General features: G+C 43.7%; 1 protein-coding gene across 1 annotated transcript; it reads left to right on the top strand.

The window, feature by feature from the left end:
• The first annotated feature begins 795 nt into the window (after positions 1–795).
• On the top strand, positions 796–17,391 carry NFE2 (nuclear factor, erythroid 2). Its single transcript, XM_020784617.3, has 4 exons — positions 796–1,034; positions 11,811–11,892; positions 13,531–13,743; positions 15,688–17,391. Exons 2-4 carry the CDS (start codon positions 11,842–11,844, stop codon positions 16,714–16,716), a joined length of 1,293 nt encoding a protein of 430 aa, XP_020640276.2. The 5' UTR covers positions 796–1,034; positions 11,811–11,841; the 3' UTR covers positions 16,717–17,391.
• Positions 17,392–17,984: the final 593 nt, after the last annotated feature.

Genomic DNA, 17,984 nt, shown 5'->3' with positions numbered 1-17,984 from the left:
TGGCTTTTAATGATGTAAGTTGCCTTTTTATACTCAGCATCCTTTACTTTAAATATCGTCTTTTAATTATGTAAGCCACCATTGTATACTCATTGTTTTCAGATTTAAATATTGTCTTTCAATGATGTAAGCTGCCTTAGGTCCTTTTAAAGGAGAAAGGCAGGGTAAACATAAATAAATACATTTTTAAAAGTTTACTTTTGTAGTTGACTCCCCTCTCTGATATATTGTATGCATGTTGTGTGGGTCACTGTGTTTTTTAAAAGCATAGGCCTGGCGTGCAAAGTATTGCACTGAGAGATTCTGCTGTGAACTTACACAAGTGCTGTAATACAGTAAGTATATCCTCAGCATGTCAACAGGTATTCTCCTGCAGGCCAGTAAGTTGTGTTGCAAGGCACCTGTGTCCTGCAGTCTGGCTGCTCTCCCTCCCCTGTTTTTGTTTTGTCCAGTTCTCTGGCTTCTTTGTGTCAATCTGGGTGTGCATGTTGTACCATCAGGCCAGCTTACAGGCTCTCTAGCATTCTTCCTCCTTGTGTCTTTGCGCGGGGCTGTTCTGCACAGGCTTTGAGGGCTGTAAGTTTAGATAGAGGAGCCTTCTGTGAGCTTTCTTGGAAAGGCAGGGTGCAATGCGAGGCTTGTGGGAGGGAAAGAACCCTTTGGGCCATCCGTGCTGCCGCCACCGCTGCCGCCACCACCACCACCACCGGCTCTGTGGTTTGCCTGCCCCTTGCACAGGGGCGGCTCCTGTTATGTAATATCAGCAGCCCCCAGGGAGGCGAGGCGAGGCGAGGCGGGACACAGACTGTACAGCTCTGGCTACCTGGACTGCATGGGGAATGTGGCAGTGATGGAAGCACCCTGAAGTCCCATAGCAACCCAGCCTGGAAAGAGAAAAAGCTGCTCGCCTCTTCGGAGAACTGGGGGGGCAGGGGGTGCTTTTTTCTCCTGCAGGTCCTGCAGGGAAAGTCTCTCCCCCCCCTCTACCTCCCTTCAAGCTGCTCACCTGGCTAGGCAGCTAGGAATTCCAGCAGGTAAGAGACCATACTCTTGTCTCAAAAGGTATCATTGTTCCCATGCCTCTTCAGGAGAGAGGGAAGGGAGGGAGGGAAGGAGGGGTGGATTCGTGTCCCAGAATGGGTGACTGGGGGAGAGGGGATGAAGAGGGGCAGGGTCTCACATTGAACAAGTTCTCTTTCCAATGGAGTGTTTCAGATCACAGAGTCAGCCATTTGCCTGGCTCATGAGATTAAGCATTGCCTATAAAACCTTCCCCTGGGAAGCGAATCCTCCTGGATTGTGGTTCCTTGCTCTGTTCCTAGCGTCCTAATTCCAAGTCCTTTGCTCCTTGCTTTGAAGGTCTTGCTAATGCAACACAATAGAGACTTCTTGCAAGTGCATGTGTAGGTATGTTCATAATCAGAAGAAAAGAACGATATTTCTTTTTCTGACAGCTCTGATCTAATGCGGAAGCTACAGGGGTCCTTATAAATATTTTGTCCAGGAACCTTCAGATTAACATTTCAGCCCTGTCAGTCTTTCTTTCGAGGCAAGCATAGCTTTGGCTTGGAAAATGTAAAGATTTCTTAGAGAGATCTGAACACCAGGATGGAGAGGGGCAGACTGATGCATACACAAGCAGGCATTTGACTGCACATAAACTGAAGTCTCTTGTATATGCAGGAATATGTATCTGTGCAAAGTTTTATTATGCAGACAGTACAAGTGCTCTGATATTCCATGAGAGCACACAGGCATTCACATATAAGGATGCCATTCTGCAATAGAGAAATGTATTCTGTGTATCATGAAGGCTCTTGGCGGGGGTGTTCTGAGTACATATGAGAGGTGTGTTAGAAAGCAGTTGGAGAAGACGGTAACAACAAGTGCAAAAGAATGAAGAAGGAAACATTTTCAAAAGGAAACATTTTCATCTACAGTCCCCTGCCCACCAGTCTGTTGACTTAATATCTGGCATTTGCAGTATAGATGTTTAGGGTGGCTTCTTTTCATATTACAATGCAGCGAGATTGTGAAATCCCGGAGAAAAACATGAACTTTCATATCCCCTGGCATTACATAATAGTTACGTTTGGGTGTAGCTGACAGGGTCCTCTAGTAGTGCAGTGGTTCCCAAACTGGGATCCCCAGATGTTCTTGGGTTGCATTTCCCAGAAGCCTTCACTAATAGCTGTGCTTGATGGGATTTCTGGGAGTTGCAATCCGAGGACATCTGGGGACCCCAGTTTGAGAATCACTGCTCTAGTGTGACCCCCCCCCCCCCGCAGCCTTAATTTGAACCCAAGGCTTAATTCTAGGTGCTGGCTTTGGATCTGTGGCTCTGTCCGGGGACATATGAGGACTGTGAACCAGTGTGGTGCAGTGGTGGCTAGTCCACTTGGTGTGCATGTGGAGAACTGAGATAAGGAATCTTGTCCAGTTGTATAACACTGTTGATGGCCTTGAATAAGTTATTCTGGGTAATGAGTAGTGGGAGCTAATGGAATGTCCATGCAACCACGTGGTGAGATGGCTATCCTCAGCCAGAGACAAATGATTGCATGTATTTGTTTTGTATACTGCTCAAAGGGTCTGAAGGTGAATATTTTTTTTTGCAATTTGAGTGCAGTAAGGGGTTTTGTTGGCCTTGAGATTATTTCAGAATCCTGCAAAACCTATTTGTCCAGAAATGGCACTTGGAGAAAAGAATTGCTACTTGTTTTTAGATCGGTGTGTCCATCACATTAAGTCAAGTCCGTTTCAGTTCACTTGCAGCCTCTCAAAAACTATGCCTTATCTCTTTGCACTGCTGTTTGGTTCTGTGGTCTGTGGCAAACCTACAACTAACTCTTCTTCACCCTGACAGCATACCCTAAAATATTTTGCATTATGAAGGAGTAGCTTGCAACAAAAATCCTCTTTTACTATGTGATGATAGCTAAGCTCAAGGGGAATGGAGAGATAGGAGGAGTGGCAGAGAATGTCATATGGCTTGCTCTCCGGAAAGTCCCAAGGTTCTTTGGACTAAATTTCAGTTGCTTTTACAGAGACTTTACATGCTCTGCATTGTGATGAAGCTGTGTTTACTCACCTGAGCGACAATGAGAAATCCCACATGGGCCTGTCCAGTGTTTTTGCTTTCCATAGCAGCAGCCTCGGCACTTGGAAGCATATCAAGCTGGTTTATACATAGTCTGGCCATTGGGTTATCTAGCTATGTGTTGTCCACATGGCCTGTCTGTGGCTCTGTAGCATTTAGATAATCTTTCTCAGCCCTGCCTGGAGGTGCCAGGGATCAAACCTGAGACCACCTGCAGAAAAGCATATGCTTGATTACTGAAGGTACCGCCCTTCCTTCAACTGTGGCTGCTATGTTCTTTTTAATGGGGAATCACCTTTCACATGTAGTTTGGCAAGGAGCTGACATAACACAACTATGTGGGCCGAGCTATTTGCGTGGGCCTCTTCCACGGATTCAGCATGCTCCTGGTCTTTGCCTATGTGACTGCCTTATTCATGCAGAATTCCCTGCAGAGCGGGATTGCATCGCACTGAGATTACCCCACCCCATTGGTGAGCATATAAGGACATTTTAGAGTGAAAGCCCTATAATTCAGCACTGGCAACCTGTGGCCTTCTAGATGTAGATGGACCCCAGCTCTTAAGATCCCTAACCATTGACTATGTTAGCTAGGGCTATCCACATTGGAGGGCCACAATTTACCCGTCTCTGCTTTGATCCCACCTTCCGTGTGCACCAGATGTCTCAACAAGCCTCCCCAACATCACCAAAGAATGGAGGTGATGGGCTTCTTTTGTTGGTTGGGGAGGGGCTGTAGCTCAGCAGGATAGCACGTACTTTGCATACAGAAGGCTGCTGGATCAATTGTTCAAATCTCCATTGTATGGACTACGGAAAAACCCTGCCTGAAACCCTGGAGATTTACTGCGGGTCATTGTTCACCATTTTGTGTAAGACCGATCAGTAGTTTGATTCAGTATAAGGAAGCTAGCCATGTCCCTACCACTAAGTATTGGGGGTACACTGTGCCCCTACTTGGAGAATCAGTTTGGCTATTGCAAATAACCATCAGCGGTAGATCTGTTCCCATTGCATTTAAGAGGTCCTTTGTTCTGTTTCTCTCTAGTAAAAAGCCACCTAAAAACAGTTTCTTAGTCAGTAAACATTATTTGCAACGTGATAAAGTTAACAAGATCTGTCTTGCTTATTTTAGCCAGCTTTTCCCAAGCCTGGTAATCCACAGACGATGGCACACTATAGTTCCCTCAGCTCACAGACAGCAATGCCCAGAAGTCAAGGATGATGGAAGTTGTAGTCAAAAGGAATGGGAGACATGAGATGGGGAATTCATCATTTAGAAACTCTGCTCCACTCATCCTCATATTATTGTATGTATTTCCTTCTACCTTTGGCCTTGAAATGTCCAAAAAAACAAAACAAAAAACCCTCTCTGGGTGTGGTTTATTTTTTTCTTGTGCAACCTCCTAGCAGAGAGAATAAGGAAATTGCAGGGCCAGTCTGTGTCGAAAGACGCACGGGAAAAGTGAAGGGCGAGACTTGATAACGGACCACAGAGGGAAGATGGGGAAAGAAGGACAGAAGACATTAGCTTTCAGATCCTTGACATTTCCCAGACAGGGAAGAAAAAAAAATACATGCCCCTTATGCTGGAAGGGAAGCCATGTGCAACGACAAATCGCTCACATGAAAAGTGCTGGAGCCCAAATACAGCTGGACCAAAACTCCTACTGTGGACATGTGTAATAGGCCAGCATGATGTCTTTAGCTTACCTAGTGTTGTGTCTTCTCTGACTAGTGCTATCTTTCTAGGATCTCAGATAGATCCTTCCATCACCTGCTACCTGGTTTGTGTGTGTGTGTGTGTGTGTGTGTGTGTGTGCGTGCGTGCGTGCGCGCGTTTGCGTGTGTTTCGATGCTACTGACTGAACCTGTGATTTTCTGCATGAGAACTATAGGATCTACTGTTGGGGACCCTCCAACTTTTTTTGACGGAGGTTCTCTCAGATGTTTGGTTTTGTCAGCATTCTCTTTTCCCAGAAAACTTTGGGAAATTTAGTTTTCTTAGGAGGTGTTCTAAGATCTCTGAATGGGAAACATCTGGCTAGCTGGCAAAAGGAAAGGGAAAAAAAGTAGTAGTATTTGAAAGACTAATCATTTTCTTTCAGCGGATCAAAGTTCACTTCATCCAACAGTGGAGTGCAAATACATGACTGTTGTATTTATATTTATACATTTCCCACATATGGCTAGGTGAGGATACATAAAATAGGCAACGTGATAATGGTTTCTTATCACAGGAATATCAGATAAAAAAACATAACAAAACAAAAAAGAGACAGAAACATTGTGACACCTTAAAAACTAACTGCAATATTTTAATATGAGCTTTCATGGACCAAGTCCACCTCCTCAGATATAAGAATGAGATTATACAAATGTTTTACATGGCCCCACATCCAGATAAGGATATAGGTAATGGGCAAAATTACAGTGGTTCATTAATAATAAAACAGGCTATCAGACTGTGAATAAAGTCAATTTTCAGTCTACAGAGCAACACTAACATAGTTCATACAAGTAACAAACTGTGAATTGATGTAGGATCTCACACTTAGTAATGACTTAGGAACCTTTATAAGAGGGTCTCCAGCATGCATGTACTATATACCCATCTCAGCTGTTTCTCTTTCATGTCTTGTTTGTAGTATTTTATGACTTGCAAAATTTCTACCTTTTGACTTTTGTTTTCATTTTGATCTGATATGCTCGCATAAACTACTTCATTGAAAACTATCACAGGAATGTGGCTCTCAAGAAGTCAGTTACTTCAGTTAGCAAGTCTATAGTAGAGATGGGTACAAATTAAAAAATGGATCACCCAATTCATTCAAAAGTTCACAAATTCATCAATTCATATTCATGTCCCCAAGCCAACTGCTAAAGGGCTCTTTCCTGAGAGGACCCGCTTTGTGGGTGTATAATTTGGTCATCCAAAACCCAAACTTCACCAAACTTGCAGGCCTTGTAGAGAAGAGTAAGGGGAAGCTTCCTTGCGATTTTGGTGCCTCCTGGTGCTTAGGGGGGCATTTTATAGGGTTTCAAAGGTAAAAACAAATCAACAAACTAATTTGTTGCTTCATCAGAACTTTTTTTGTAAATTCATTACAGTATTTGCATTTTGTTGACCTTGACGAATCGCATATCAAAATGACTCTTTTTCTGATTTATGCACATCTCTAGTCTGTAGCTGTAGGCCAATTAGCCTTAACTGCCATAAGAATGCTAGAGGATGTTGTTTACAAAGGGAGACTAGAAGGAAACAGTGGAAATTGGCTATTTAAACTTTTTAATACATTTCTAAGGGCTTCAATTGAGATCAAGTCTTTATATCACACTGTATATATTAATAATCAATCTTCCTGTAATATCTTTGGGTATAAAATCATTGTTTCCCTTCAGATTCCATTCTTTGCCCAAGAAATATCCCCTAGCATTCCTGTGTCAGCCACGTCTAGCTGGCCTATAGTCATTGGCCTGGCCAGGACCAGGTAACTGAAGTAATTAACTACTGTGGATTTTGATTCACAAAAGCTCACGCTGAAATAAAATTGTTAGTCTTTAAAATGCGAAATTCCTAGGTAAAAGGTGTGTGTGTGTTGCAAGAGCAAGCATTTGAAAATAAGCTGGTGGTCTTCTGTCTCATGCACACCCATGGGCTTGTTGTCTTACAGCACTTCCCAGTTCTATCCATGGTACTCACAATCTAAATAATAATAATATGTGCTTTCTTCAGTCCAGAAAACACACAAGCAATGCTGAGCAAAGCACATCACCCCCACAGTCGTTTCCGTTCCCAATGTGTCCATACTGATGATGGGGACAACTTGGCATTCCTGGAAGAAGAGGAACTAGCAACAGAGTTAAAGGAAGGGTGTTATCTTCCCTGGCATATTCTTCCCCTCCCAGCACCATGTAGAAACACAAATAGATTTTAACTCTGCAAAATTCCAGGTTAGGTAATAGTTGTTGTTTTTAAAATAAGGAGCACAACCAAGCAAAAGTTAATTGTGACTCATCAGCATGGCCCCAATATGGTGCCCTCCAGTTGTTTGGCATTATGGTGTCCATCAGCTCCAGGCAGCATGGCAGATGGTGAACAATGTTGGGGGTTAGAATTGAAAATCTCTACAGGGCAGCATATTGGGGTAGTCAAGACAGAGAGCAGAAACAATGCTACAGCTGGCCCAGGGATGGTACTGAAAGCACTTTGACTCTTCAATTGTATTCCAAGCTGGAGCTGTGTGTTCTTAGCAGGCAACTGAGAAACAAGCTCTCTGCAGAAATGCCTTCTCTGTAGCTGCTCATTCTCTGCCCAGTGAGTGAGCACTTCATATCATTTCTTGGTACTGAATTCAGAGCTTTGGAGTAGGGGATGTGATGTGAAGGGCAGGAGGATTAAAAACTAGAGTAGGAGTGGGATAGGAGATTAAAGCTAAAGTGGAAAAATCACCTCACGCAAGATGGTTGCTTTATAAGAATGATAAGGATTTGGGAGAGAAATTCTCTTGATTAGTGTGTGTTGATTAGTGAGAAGTGGACTTGCCCACAAAAACTCACATTAAAATATAACAGTTAGTCCTTTAGGTGTCATGGCATTTTTGTCTTATTTTATTTTATTTCCCCTTTGTGCTTCATATGAATCAAGGCAGGAGGATGAGGAAATCTTAGGGGATGTAGCTTGGAGGGCTCTTTACTAGTTCAGACATTTTCCTACTAGGTACAGTATATGAAACACAGTTCAGTTTGATGGCTATTTACCAAGGAGTAAGGCCCAATGCAACAGTTTTCCTACTTGGTTAAAAACAAGCTTTCTTTTTTTAATTGCTTGGAAAAATCCAGTCCTTCCATGTCTTTTTTTCCAAACCCTATTTTGGGGGTGGAGGATATACAAAAATTAGGATTTCCACATTTAGTTTGAGGTAGGCATTGCTTTCCATTTAAATCTGTTTGAGATTTGTTTCTTTCAGGTGAGTTGAGTCAGCTTTACTTTTCTTCCACTTTTCTTTTGGAGAAGGCAGAGCACAAGGTTGGCATGACTGACTGCATAGACATATCTTGTTTTGTGTGAATCCATGCAGGCTATGGGGTACATATATCTATAGGGGTTGTACTGCATTTACTGCTTCTCTTCATTGCAGCAGGTCCCTGCTTCTCACATAAGCTGCTGACATGTAGAGATGTTAATATTTTGCACATGGACAGATATCCTCTTCAGATCTGCAAGACATGTCGGCTGCTGGGACAAGTTCCCTCATAGGTGAACACACAGAGTATGCCTTATATTTTTGCAATGCTCTCTTTACAAATTGGTTGATAGAGCAGGTACTGTGGCAGGGCAGTGAGTACACAAGCCATACTAGTCCTACAGTTTGGGTCTGACCCCCAAATTGTACAGTTCTGCTCACAGGCCCTCCAGTTCTCAAATATTTTCCATGAATGAAAAGGGTGATGCTGCAACTTGATTTCTCCTTCCACTAAGAGAACAGAGGAGGAGGTTCAGGATCTAATTCATAAAACTGAAACCGGAGAACTTTGAAGACTTATGATGGTCCTACTTCCATTATCACCTGTATGACACCTGTATGTTTCATGCCGTTGGGCAAGCAGTATCGTAATCAGGGAGTATACTAATCAGGTGACGGTATAGGGAATGGCTAAAGCCCACTGATGTAGTCTCCCCTCCTCTGATGTTTCTTGTTTTAACAAAATCATAACTGTAGAACAGGATGGAGAACCTTTGATCTTCTAGAGGTTTTGGCCTACAGTTCCCACCAGCGCCACCCAGTATGGCCAAAAGGGAGCAAATTACAACCTAAAATATATGGAGGACCAAAAGTTCTGGACCAATGTTGTAGAACAATGGTCCCCAACCTTGGGCCTCCAGATGTTGTTCGACAGAAATCCTGGCCAGCAGAGGTGGTGGTGAAGACTTCTGGGAGTTGTAGTCCAAGAACATCTGGAGGCCCAAGGTTGAGGACCACTGTTGTAGAAGATCTTGCTCGAGGGTCTCCCACACAGAAATTAGCTGGGTGTGTGTGTGGAATGCTTTTAAAAGTGCAATGCCCAGATTCCAGGTGCTTGTAACTCTTCCAAGCTCAGCTCCTATGCGGCGTCTGATGGGAACACCAGTTTTATGAGCATATTGCAATGTCCTATACCACACACTAAGAACATAGAAATTGCAGATATCTCCAATCCCTGACAACTCAAGGTACTCAAACCAAGCCAAATTATTTTGGCAGAAAAATCTTGCGTCTTTCCCCCTCCTTGGGAGTAAAAATACAAAATGATAAATCAGATAATCATCAGTTGGCTGCCCCTTTATGGTATCTGCCTTCCACTTTGCCCAGTGATGGTGACTGACCTGGTGTTGAGTCAACTTTCTGCACCAACACCTAGGCAGTGTGGCTGGAGCAGTTTATACAACTAAACTAAAACATCCCTCCCATTTCCAGAAATTAGAGAACTCTCTGGATATGCTGCTTTAATGATCAAGGATAGCTCTGTGGATCTGCACTGTGTTGTTCTTACATCCTGTGTAGGCACTTTCGAGTTATGGTGGCAGTTTTAATTGGTGACTTACAAAAACTCCTATCATTAAAAGCAGTGCAAACTAAAGGCAATAGCTTTATTAATCCAATCTATCTCATGTTCAATCTTTCTCTTTCCCTCTTGCTTTCAACTTTTCTCAGCATTATTGTCTTTTCCAGGGAGTTTTGTTTTCACGTGATACGCCCAAGTTGTAACACCACCTTTTGAATGGATTGATGTCCCCACCTCCCTGGCAGCTTTCTTCGCTTTCCAGTTCTCATACCCATGTATAACAATTAGAAATACTATGAGTGATTTTGGTCTTTGTCTCAGATGACACATCCTTACACTGGGTATAAGAATCCTGAAGATCTTTTCTGGTTCTTACGTAGCTGCCTTTCTGAGTCTCAGCTGTCTTCGTGGCAATAGCTTTCATTCAAACTGATGACTGAACTTATTTTGATTCCTTAATTGGCAACATAATATAATGATAAATAACAAACAATTGTTTGCCATCAAGTCAATTCAGACTTAAAGCAACCCTTTCCAGGGTTTTCTAGGAAGATAGTACTCAGAAGTGGTGTACCGTTCCCTTCTTCTGGGGGTGCCCTGGGATTGTGCAGCTTGCCCAAGGCCACACAGGCTGGCTCTTTTCACTGGAGGCACATGGGGGAATTAAACATCTGCCTCTGCAGCCAGATACCTAACTCACTGAGCTTTCCAGCCCGCCAGCTGTCAACATTAGCATTATATAATTCTTTTGTAGTCATGATTTTTATTCATGACGTCTCAACATTCAACTATAATCCTTCTTTGGCACTTTTTAAACCTATCTTGTAGACACCTAAAGTCATTGCCACCTTCTGCCAGTAACAAGGTGTAATCTGCACAGAAAAAATGTTGATGTTTGTTCCACCTATTTTACTCCTCCTTCATCTGAATCTAATCCATTTTTGTCCTGAAGTGTATGTTTGTTAGTAGCAACTTCTGCATTTGTGTCTATACCTTTAAATTAACCCATGTACATTTTATGCAAACCTGTCACCTCTCTTGACCTGATTTTGGCAATGCAGAAATTGCTGGCCACCCTAACTTGTGAGAGGAGCACAGGCAATATCAGTTCAACAGATCTGCACTATTGTTCTGTTATTGCATAATTTATTCTGCCTTTGCTAATCAAGGGGAATGGTACATTCTCCACCCTTAACCACAGGAAATCTTATTCAACAACTCCTCAGCCTTCTGAAATTTCATCAGGCCATGCCCACCCAGTTATAAGCACACTTTTGCAACAATGAGAACTAGAAACTTGCTTCTCCAGAATCACAGGACACTAGGCCCAGAATCTGGTTTGTCATTTTATCCATTTCTGAATGAATTATTCTTCAGGCAGCTAAGGACAATGGCTGCCTCCCCCCCCCCAAAATAAAACAGATGCCTTTCAGCAGTGTCACCTATCTAGTGAAGGCACTAGAACTGAAAATGGTGCCCTTCCACCCTGAGGCACATCAAGGGGCAGCCAAAGACATTTTTCTGTCTTTGGCACCTTTCTAGCTCTAGCCTTGGATCCTTTCTCTCCTCGTGATTAATAGAGGAAACCAACTATGCAAACTTAGAAATGTGTGTAGAAACACTGGCTGTTTGGGGGATAAAAGTGGGAATATCCTTATACACAATCCTTAAGATTTTGTTCTTAAAGGCACAACACACACATCTCTTGAAATATGCCGAGGTCTACTCGTGCATAAAGGTCCTTCTCATGTGAAACGATCAACTCCAGGGTCCAGTCTGGGACAAAGAGGCCACAGGCATATATACATGTAGTCAGGGAGATGATGATTGTTGGACAACAAATCCCATCATTCTGGCTGTGCCAGCTGAGCTAAATGATCTTCTGGCCTGAAATGTGTAAAGGGCCATTTTGGAGCCTTCCTCACTGGACTGATCCTTGTTCTAGAAGTAACCATCTGATTGTATCCCATTTTACTGCTTTTCCAATCCTCTCTTTCCAAATTCTCTTCTCCACTGTTCATATACATTAGGCAGATGGGCTGTTCAGCCTCTCATGATGCCTACCAGTGGGAGTAGCTGTGGAGACAAAGCTCCTCGCCCTGAAGTTGCCAACAAAAACAAAAAGACTGTGGCTGATAAGAGGACGGTTATCTTTCTCTTGCAGGAACGGAGTGGGCACCCTCCCGACTTCATGAATGTCTGATCCAGGCAGCTGCACGCTGCAGATTCACAAAGCCAGCTCTGAGGTAATGGGGAAGGACAGGAGGTGCTTATCAAGGACCAGATGGGCAGTCCCACCTATACCAAAGCAGAACTGAGAAAAGGAGGGTCGAAAAGGAGGGTCAAAAAGGAGATGCCCGGAAATTGAATGGGGAAAAAGCTCAATGGCTACCTTTTAGTGTTGCAGCTTGATTTTCGGCAATTTGTTGAATGCCTGAAAACTGGTCCGGTACCTCCGTTTGATAGGGACGTAGTGGCGCTGTCGGTTAAACGGCAGAAACCTCTGTGCTGCAAGGTCAGAAGACAGCAGTTGTAAGATCGAATCCATGCGACAGAGTGAGCTCCCGTCGCTTGTCCCAGCTCCTGCCAACCTATCAATTCAAAAGCATGCAAATGCGAGTAGATAAATAGGTACCTTCTTGGTGGGAAGGTAACGGCGTTCTGTGTCTAGTCGCGCTGGCCATGTGACTACAAAAACTGTCTTTGGACAAACGCTGGCTCTGTGGCTTGGAAATGGGGATGAGCACTACGCCCTAGAGTCGAACACGACTGGACTAAATGTCAAGGGGAATCTTTCCCTTTCCCTCCATTTACCCCAGGGCAACCCATGTTCCCCAGCTAGAACATCCAACATTCACCCCCTGCAGGGGCACTGCTGGGCCTGGGTCTAATCTGCCCAACAGCCCTACTCGCATTGCTTGTGTATTACAGGAGAGAGGCCACTAGCAGTCAATTCTTCTTAAGAAGTCTGTTACAGACATCTCTTGTATATCTCATTTAGTACAGCGTTTAGTACTTTAGCAGCCCTGTGTTGGGCTGCAAACTGAGTTGGATGCAGACAGATGAGCCGTGCTCTGCTCAGACAACAGGGATCTGATCCCCTTCATTTACAGCAGCACTGTGTTGTCCCTATAATATTTTATTATTTAGTCATTCGATTTATACCCTGCCCCCCCCTAGGCACTGGACCCTCTGAAACAGCATGGGGGAGGAGAGCATAAACTGGGAGGGGAAAATCAGGACACATCAACAGAGCTGCCTTGTATTACTAAAGGTGCTTTTGGCTAGAGACGAGCCACTGAATGGCGGGACATAATTCCAAGTCATTCTTCATACATCTGTGCAGCCTTTATTTGTACGTATGTGCAATTTTTCAAAATCTGTTATTGATTTGTTGAGTTGCTTTATGGTAAATACCGTGATTGATTTAAACACTGAAGGTTACTAGATCATCTTCCTTGCCAGGTGCCTTGAGGATCTGCCAGGCCACAGGGACAAGATAAAGAGTACAGAAAATAAATAAAGGGCATGCCACATAAATATTATGCGTTGGCTCCAGACTGATGTTACTTGAACTTAGCTCCCATTGAAAGTTACTTGTCTCTCTACTTGCCTCACTGGTTTCATTGGGGGCAAAGTACAACTGACTGAGTCCAGAGCTGACCCGTATCAGAACAGCCAGCTGACAGGGTTCATGCTTAATTCTGAAGTACAAACCAAATAGAAAGCCTGGGAGGTTGAAAATCAAAGGGGGTGGGGGTGGGAAGAGAGGCTGGGACAGTAGTTTGATAGGGCCAAGCTGCAATAAAAGGCTGTGGGATATCTGTAACAAGAATGCATTCATTTTACGAAGAGCATGGTATCCAAGTGTTTTCATATTGCAGAATTTTGCTGCCACGGCTGATTTTGGGGGGCCCCTGTTGGAGCAGACGTGGGGCAGGATCTGGCCAGACAAAATGCCCCCCTGCCCACCCCAGCAAGGATGGCCTCGGAACACCTTCCTCCCTTTGTACAACCCATTGGCTGCAGGGGAGTCTGGCTCACAAGGCGAGACGGAGCTGACTTGGCAAGAGATCCTGTCAATCTCAGAACTGCAGGTAAAAACCTTGGGATGGCCATGTCACAGGAGGGATCAGGGGAGAATCAGGGGAGAAGGTAACTTTCTGGAGATAATGGGGTGGGTGGTGTTAGATGCTTGCCACCTTAGTTGTCTAAACAAGATACAGTTATTGGAAAGGGGTTGTGACAGGTGGTTGTGGAAGATATGGGAGAGGAGTGATGGGAAGAGAGGCAGCAAGATTTAAAAAGTGGGTGGCCAAAACTCTTTTGTTGGCAGAAAGTGAAAGGGAGTGATGTTGACTCTAACCTTGCTCTCTGCTGGATTCCACCCCACCAATTGCCAGCATGTCCCTCCCCACAACATATGGGGTGGATTAATAAGAGCAGGAGTCAGACAGTTGTATTTTTCTTCCCTTTAAAAAAAGAGATGAAGGTAAGGCAATTTCTTACTATCTGTCCTCATGAGCTGGATGATAAATAATCCTCTCAGCATGAAACACGTGATCGAACAAGTAAGAGCTGCAACAAAAATTTGCAGAGAGTGAGGATATTGCAGAATATCCTCACTCTGTTGTTCAGTTCTGGATTCCAGTGAGCAATTTTCTCAAAGCAGGGGAGGACATTCCATACTACCTGTTGCATCCCCCTTTCCAACTGAGAGAGAAAATTCAAGGCCTACTGAACAGATTCAGCTTCACTGAGCTGAATTTTGCCTCATGATTTTGTAGCTCTCTAAACTCTTGAGCTCTCTCAACCAGCCTGCCTTCTTTGGCTCGTTTTTTTTTCCTTACCACTCATCACCTGAGTTCACATTTGAAGGGGAAGTCTCTAACAAGCTTTAGTTGCAGACCTAAATTGCATTCCCTACCCCCCTTTGCAAAGACTTACAGGCTCTTGTAGAAGGCTTATACAGTATGCTGCCTTTTTGGTTCCTTTTTTTTTTTGAGTGTTAAGTAAGCCCCCTGCTGGATTTAGATAACAGTTCTGGGAGTTCCATTTTGTTTATTTCCCCGGACTTCCCTTCCACATAAGATTGTACTCCTGAAATACTAAGAGGAAGGGAAAGGAGCACAGGCAGAGCTACAAAAGGTGGTCCAGAGAAGCAGCTGGCTAGACATATGGAGGTTTAGACCTTCTGTGGTAATGTGTGGACTAAACTCTCAGTTTTGGGGTGGCGTGTATCCATTACTTACAGCTGTTTCTTTAATCTTGACGCTCCCAACACTGCCCCATTCAGTACATGACCCTGGGGAGAAGTGAGGCGGGGGAAGGAGTATACAATGGGGGATCTGTCTAATGAGATGAATCACCCCTTTGTTCTTTAAAGGAATACTTTAAAGACATCCCTCTCTGCCAGGTAGGCACCTGCGCACTTCACTTTCTTTCCCCTTCTACCCCTGCCCTACTGAAATCCATGTTACATAGGAGGAGGAGCAAAGGAGGTTCAGGGAGTGACATTGAGGAGCACTACATTGGAAATGCTGCCTCTCCTTCAATAATGTGAGAATTACATGCCTGGTAGATCACTGAATGCAAAGCACATTCTGTTGGACAACAGAAGTTACCAGATGAATCCCAGGTGGCTTGCCACAATATGTGTGGACTGCAATTCTCATCCACCTCCTTACTGGTAGCTAGCTACAGCTACTAGTCATAGTTGGAATTGTAGTCCAGCATCTGAAGAACCACATGAATGAAGCCTCTTGAAATAGAATGAGGGAATCCCTGCAACTTGATAAGTTAAAACAGAAAAGAAAGATGATTTTATTTGGAAGGCAACTGAGATGTAATAGAGTGGTGATCAAGAAACATCCTGAACCCAGAAGGGAGATTTCCCAGTTATTTTTTTAAAGGTTCTGCACCAATATGTTGAATAAAACCTTCATCTTCCTAAACCACCACATTCTTCTCTAGCAATTAGATTACGCTGTCTCCGCAAGGAGCTCCTGCCTCTTCTGAGTTTCTCCCTCTTCTCCCTTCAGGGTCTTGACATGCGAACGGAGAACTGTTACGATCCTGTTGTGTGTGGTCATGCACAACAGGCAATGCCACCTCATGGCTATCTACCATGCACAGGGATGGGGGACAATGCAATTTCCGGTTTCAACCATTCTGCTCCAGCATATGAGTGTCCATACCCAGAAACTCTGCCGGGCTATTGCACCGTCTACAACTACACAGGCATGCTGATCTCATCTTCTCTTGAACCTCCAGGACCTGCCAGTCTGGGTGGGTGTAAAGAGGGACAAGGAATGGTGTTGGAGAAAGATTTTACAAGTGGCTTCGGATCCCACGGGTCTCGTAAATCCCAGGAAGACTTTGAATCAGACTCTGGATTGTCACTAAACTACAGTGATGCAGAGTCCTTAGAGGCAGAGGGGCTGGAGCGGGCAGAATATACATCTTTATACCCCATGGACCATGTATCAACCTACCCAATGTTGGCACCAGTGCCAGAGATGCCCTTCTCTGGTTCATACCCAGAACATTCGTTGGAGAAGGGACGGAGTCCTCATGGAGAAGTGGCTGGCAGTCGGGATGAACGTCGAGCCTTAGCTATGAAAATCCCCTTTCCAGTCGATAAGATCATCAACTTGCCAGTGGACGACTTTAATGAGCTGGTGTCCCGCTTCCCTCTGAGCGAGCCTCAGCTGGCACTGATCCGAGACATCCGCCGTCGTGGGAAGAACAAAGTAGCAGCCCAAAATTGTCGTAAGCGTAAACTAGAGACACTTGTGCAGCTGGAGCGAGAGCTGGACGAGTTGAACAGGGAAAGGCAGCGCTTATTACGGGATCGTGGTGAATTCAACAGGACAATGGCACTCACCAAGCAGAAGTTGGGGGTGCTTTACCATCAAATTTTTTGCATGTTAAGAGATGAATCTGGCAACACCTACTCTCCAGAGGAGTATACATTGCAACTCGCTCCTGATGGTGGTGTCTTTCTTGTCCCACGCAATGAACAGCCAGACAGTTGCACAGAAAACTGCACAAACCATGGTGGGAACTGAATGGTACCAACCATCCAAACTGGAGTTTTTAAAAGGGATTCATAACACTTCCTATGGAGCCAATTTGAAACTGCAAATACCTGAACTCATACACAACTTGAACTTGTGTGATTTAGGTTCAGGTCTGGGCCCATCTTGAACAACACACAGCCAAAGTATCAGGTCAATTTTTATATGTATCAGAGGACAATTAGGCCCAGGGTGATTAGAATGCTGAAGGATTCATCAGCCTAGGCCAGCCAACGTATGCCGTTACTCTGTTTTTGAACCACTAATTCCCATAGGCTTAATCCCTGTGCACTACTGCAAAGGGGCTTTCTCCCTGATTTTTTTAAATCAAAGCTAGCATTTTGACTTTGTTTTTTAATTTCTTAAAAAAATGATTAAGCAGGCTACAGCAATGACAGGGTTATGATCTGAGTTTACATCAGCTCCAAAGTAAGTTTTCATAAATTTTACAGTTTTGGCACCCTTGGTCAACAATATACAATCTATTTTATCTTTTACTTTTTAATGCCATTGTATGAACATTTTCATGTGTACTGTCTCCTTGGTGCAAGCTGTACATATATTGATGGCACTACTTCACAGAACTCTATAATTTGTTCTTATCACAATTTCATGTCCATACACAAGCTACTTTGTCTTAGCATTAAACCCTCCCCCACCCTAAAATTTAGGTGTTGCTTTTTTGTATGCCTTGTAACAGCTGATTTTTTTCCTGCTACAGTACTTACATTAATCTGATTTCAAACTCATTGATTCCCACCACATAGACTATCAAGAGAACAAAAAGGTAACAAAAATTAAAGGGGGGGGGGGGAACAAGAACGAAGCAAATAAGTGATGCAACTGTATGTATTATTGAGGTGATTCATAAAGATGTCAATAAGATCACACTCAAATAGATACTGTATGTTATGTGCTGTCAAGTCAGAACGGAATTATAGGGACCCTTACACGATTTTTCAAGGTAAGTGAAATATTTAAGGAGTGGTCTTATTAGTTCCTCTTCCCCCAGTGAGTTTCCATTGCTGAGTGGGGATTTCAACCCAGGCCTCCTGAATCCAAGTCCGTCACTATATCCACTACACTACACTAGGAACCAGATCATGCAAGGAGAAAAATGAAAATAAAGCAAATAAGTGATGCAACTGTACATATTAAGGTGATTTATAAAGATGTCAATAAGATCATTCATACTTAAATAGATCATAAATGATAATTACTCTAAAACGCCATTCTCAACAGGAACCATATTGCCCCTT

Source organism: Pogona vitticeps, chromosome 2, assembly GCF_051106095.1.
Source record: "Pogona vitticeps strain Pit_001003342236 chromosome 2, PviZW2.1, whole genome shotgun sequence".
Classification (NCBI taxonomy): Eukaryota; Metazoa; Chordata; class Lepidosauria; order Squamata; family Agamidae; genus Pogona; species Pogona vitticeps.
This window is presented reverse-complemented; position numbering and strand designations above follow the sequence as displayed.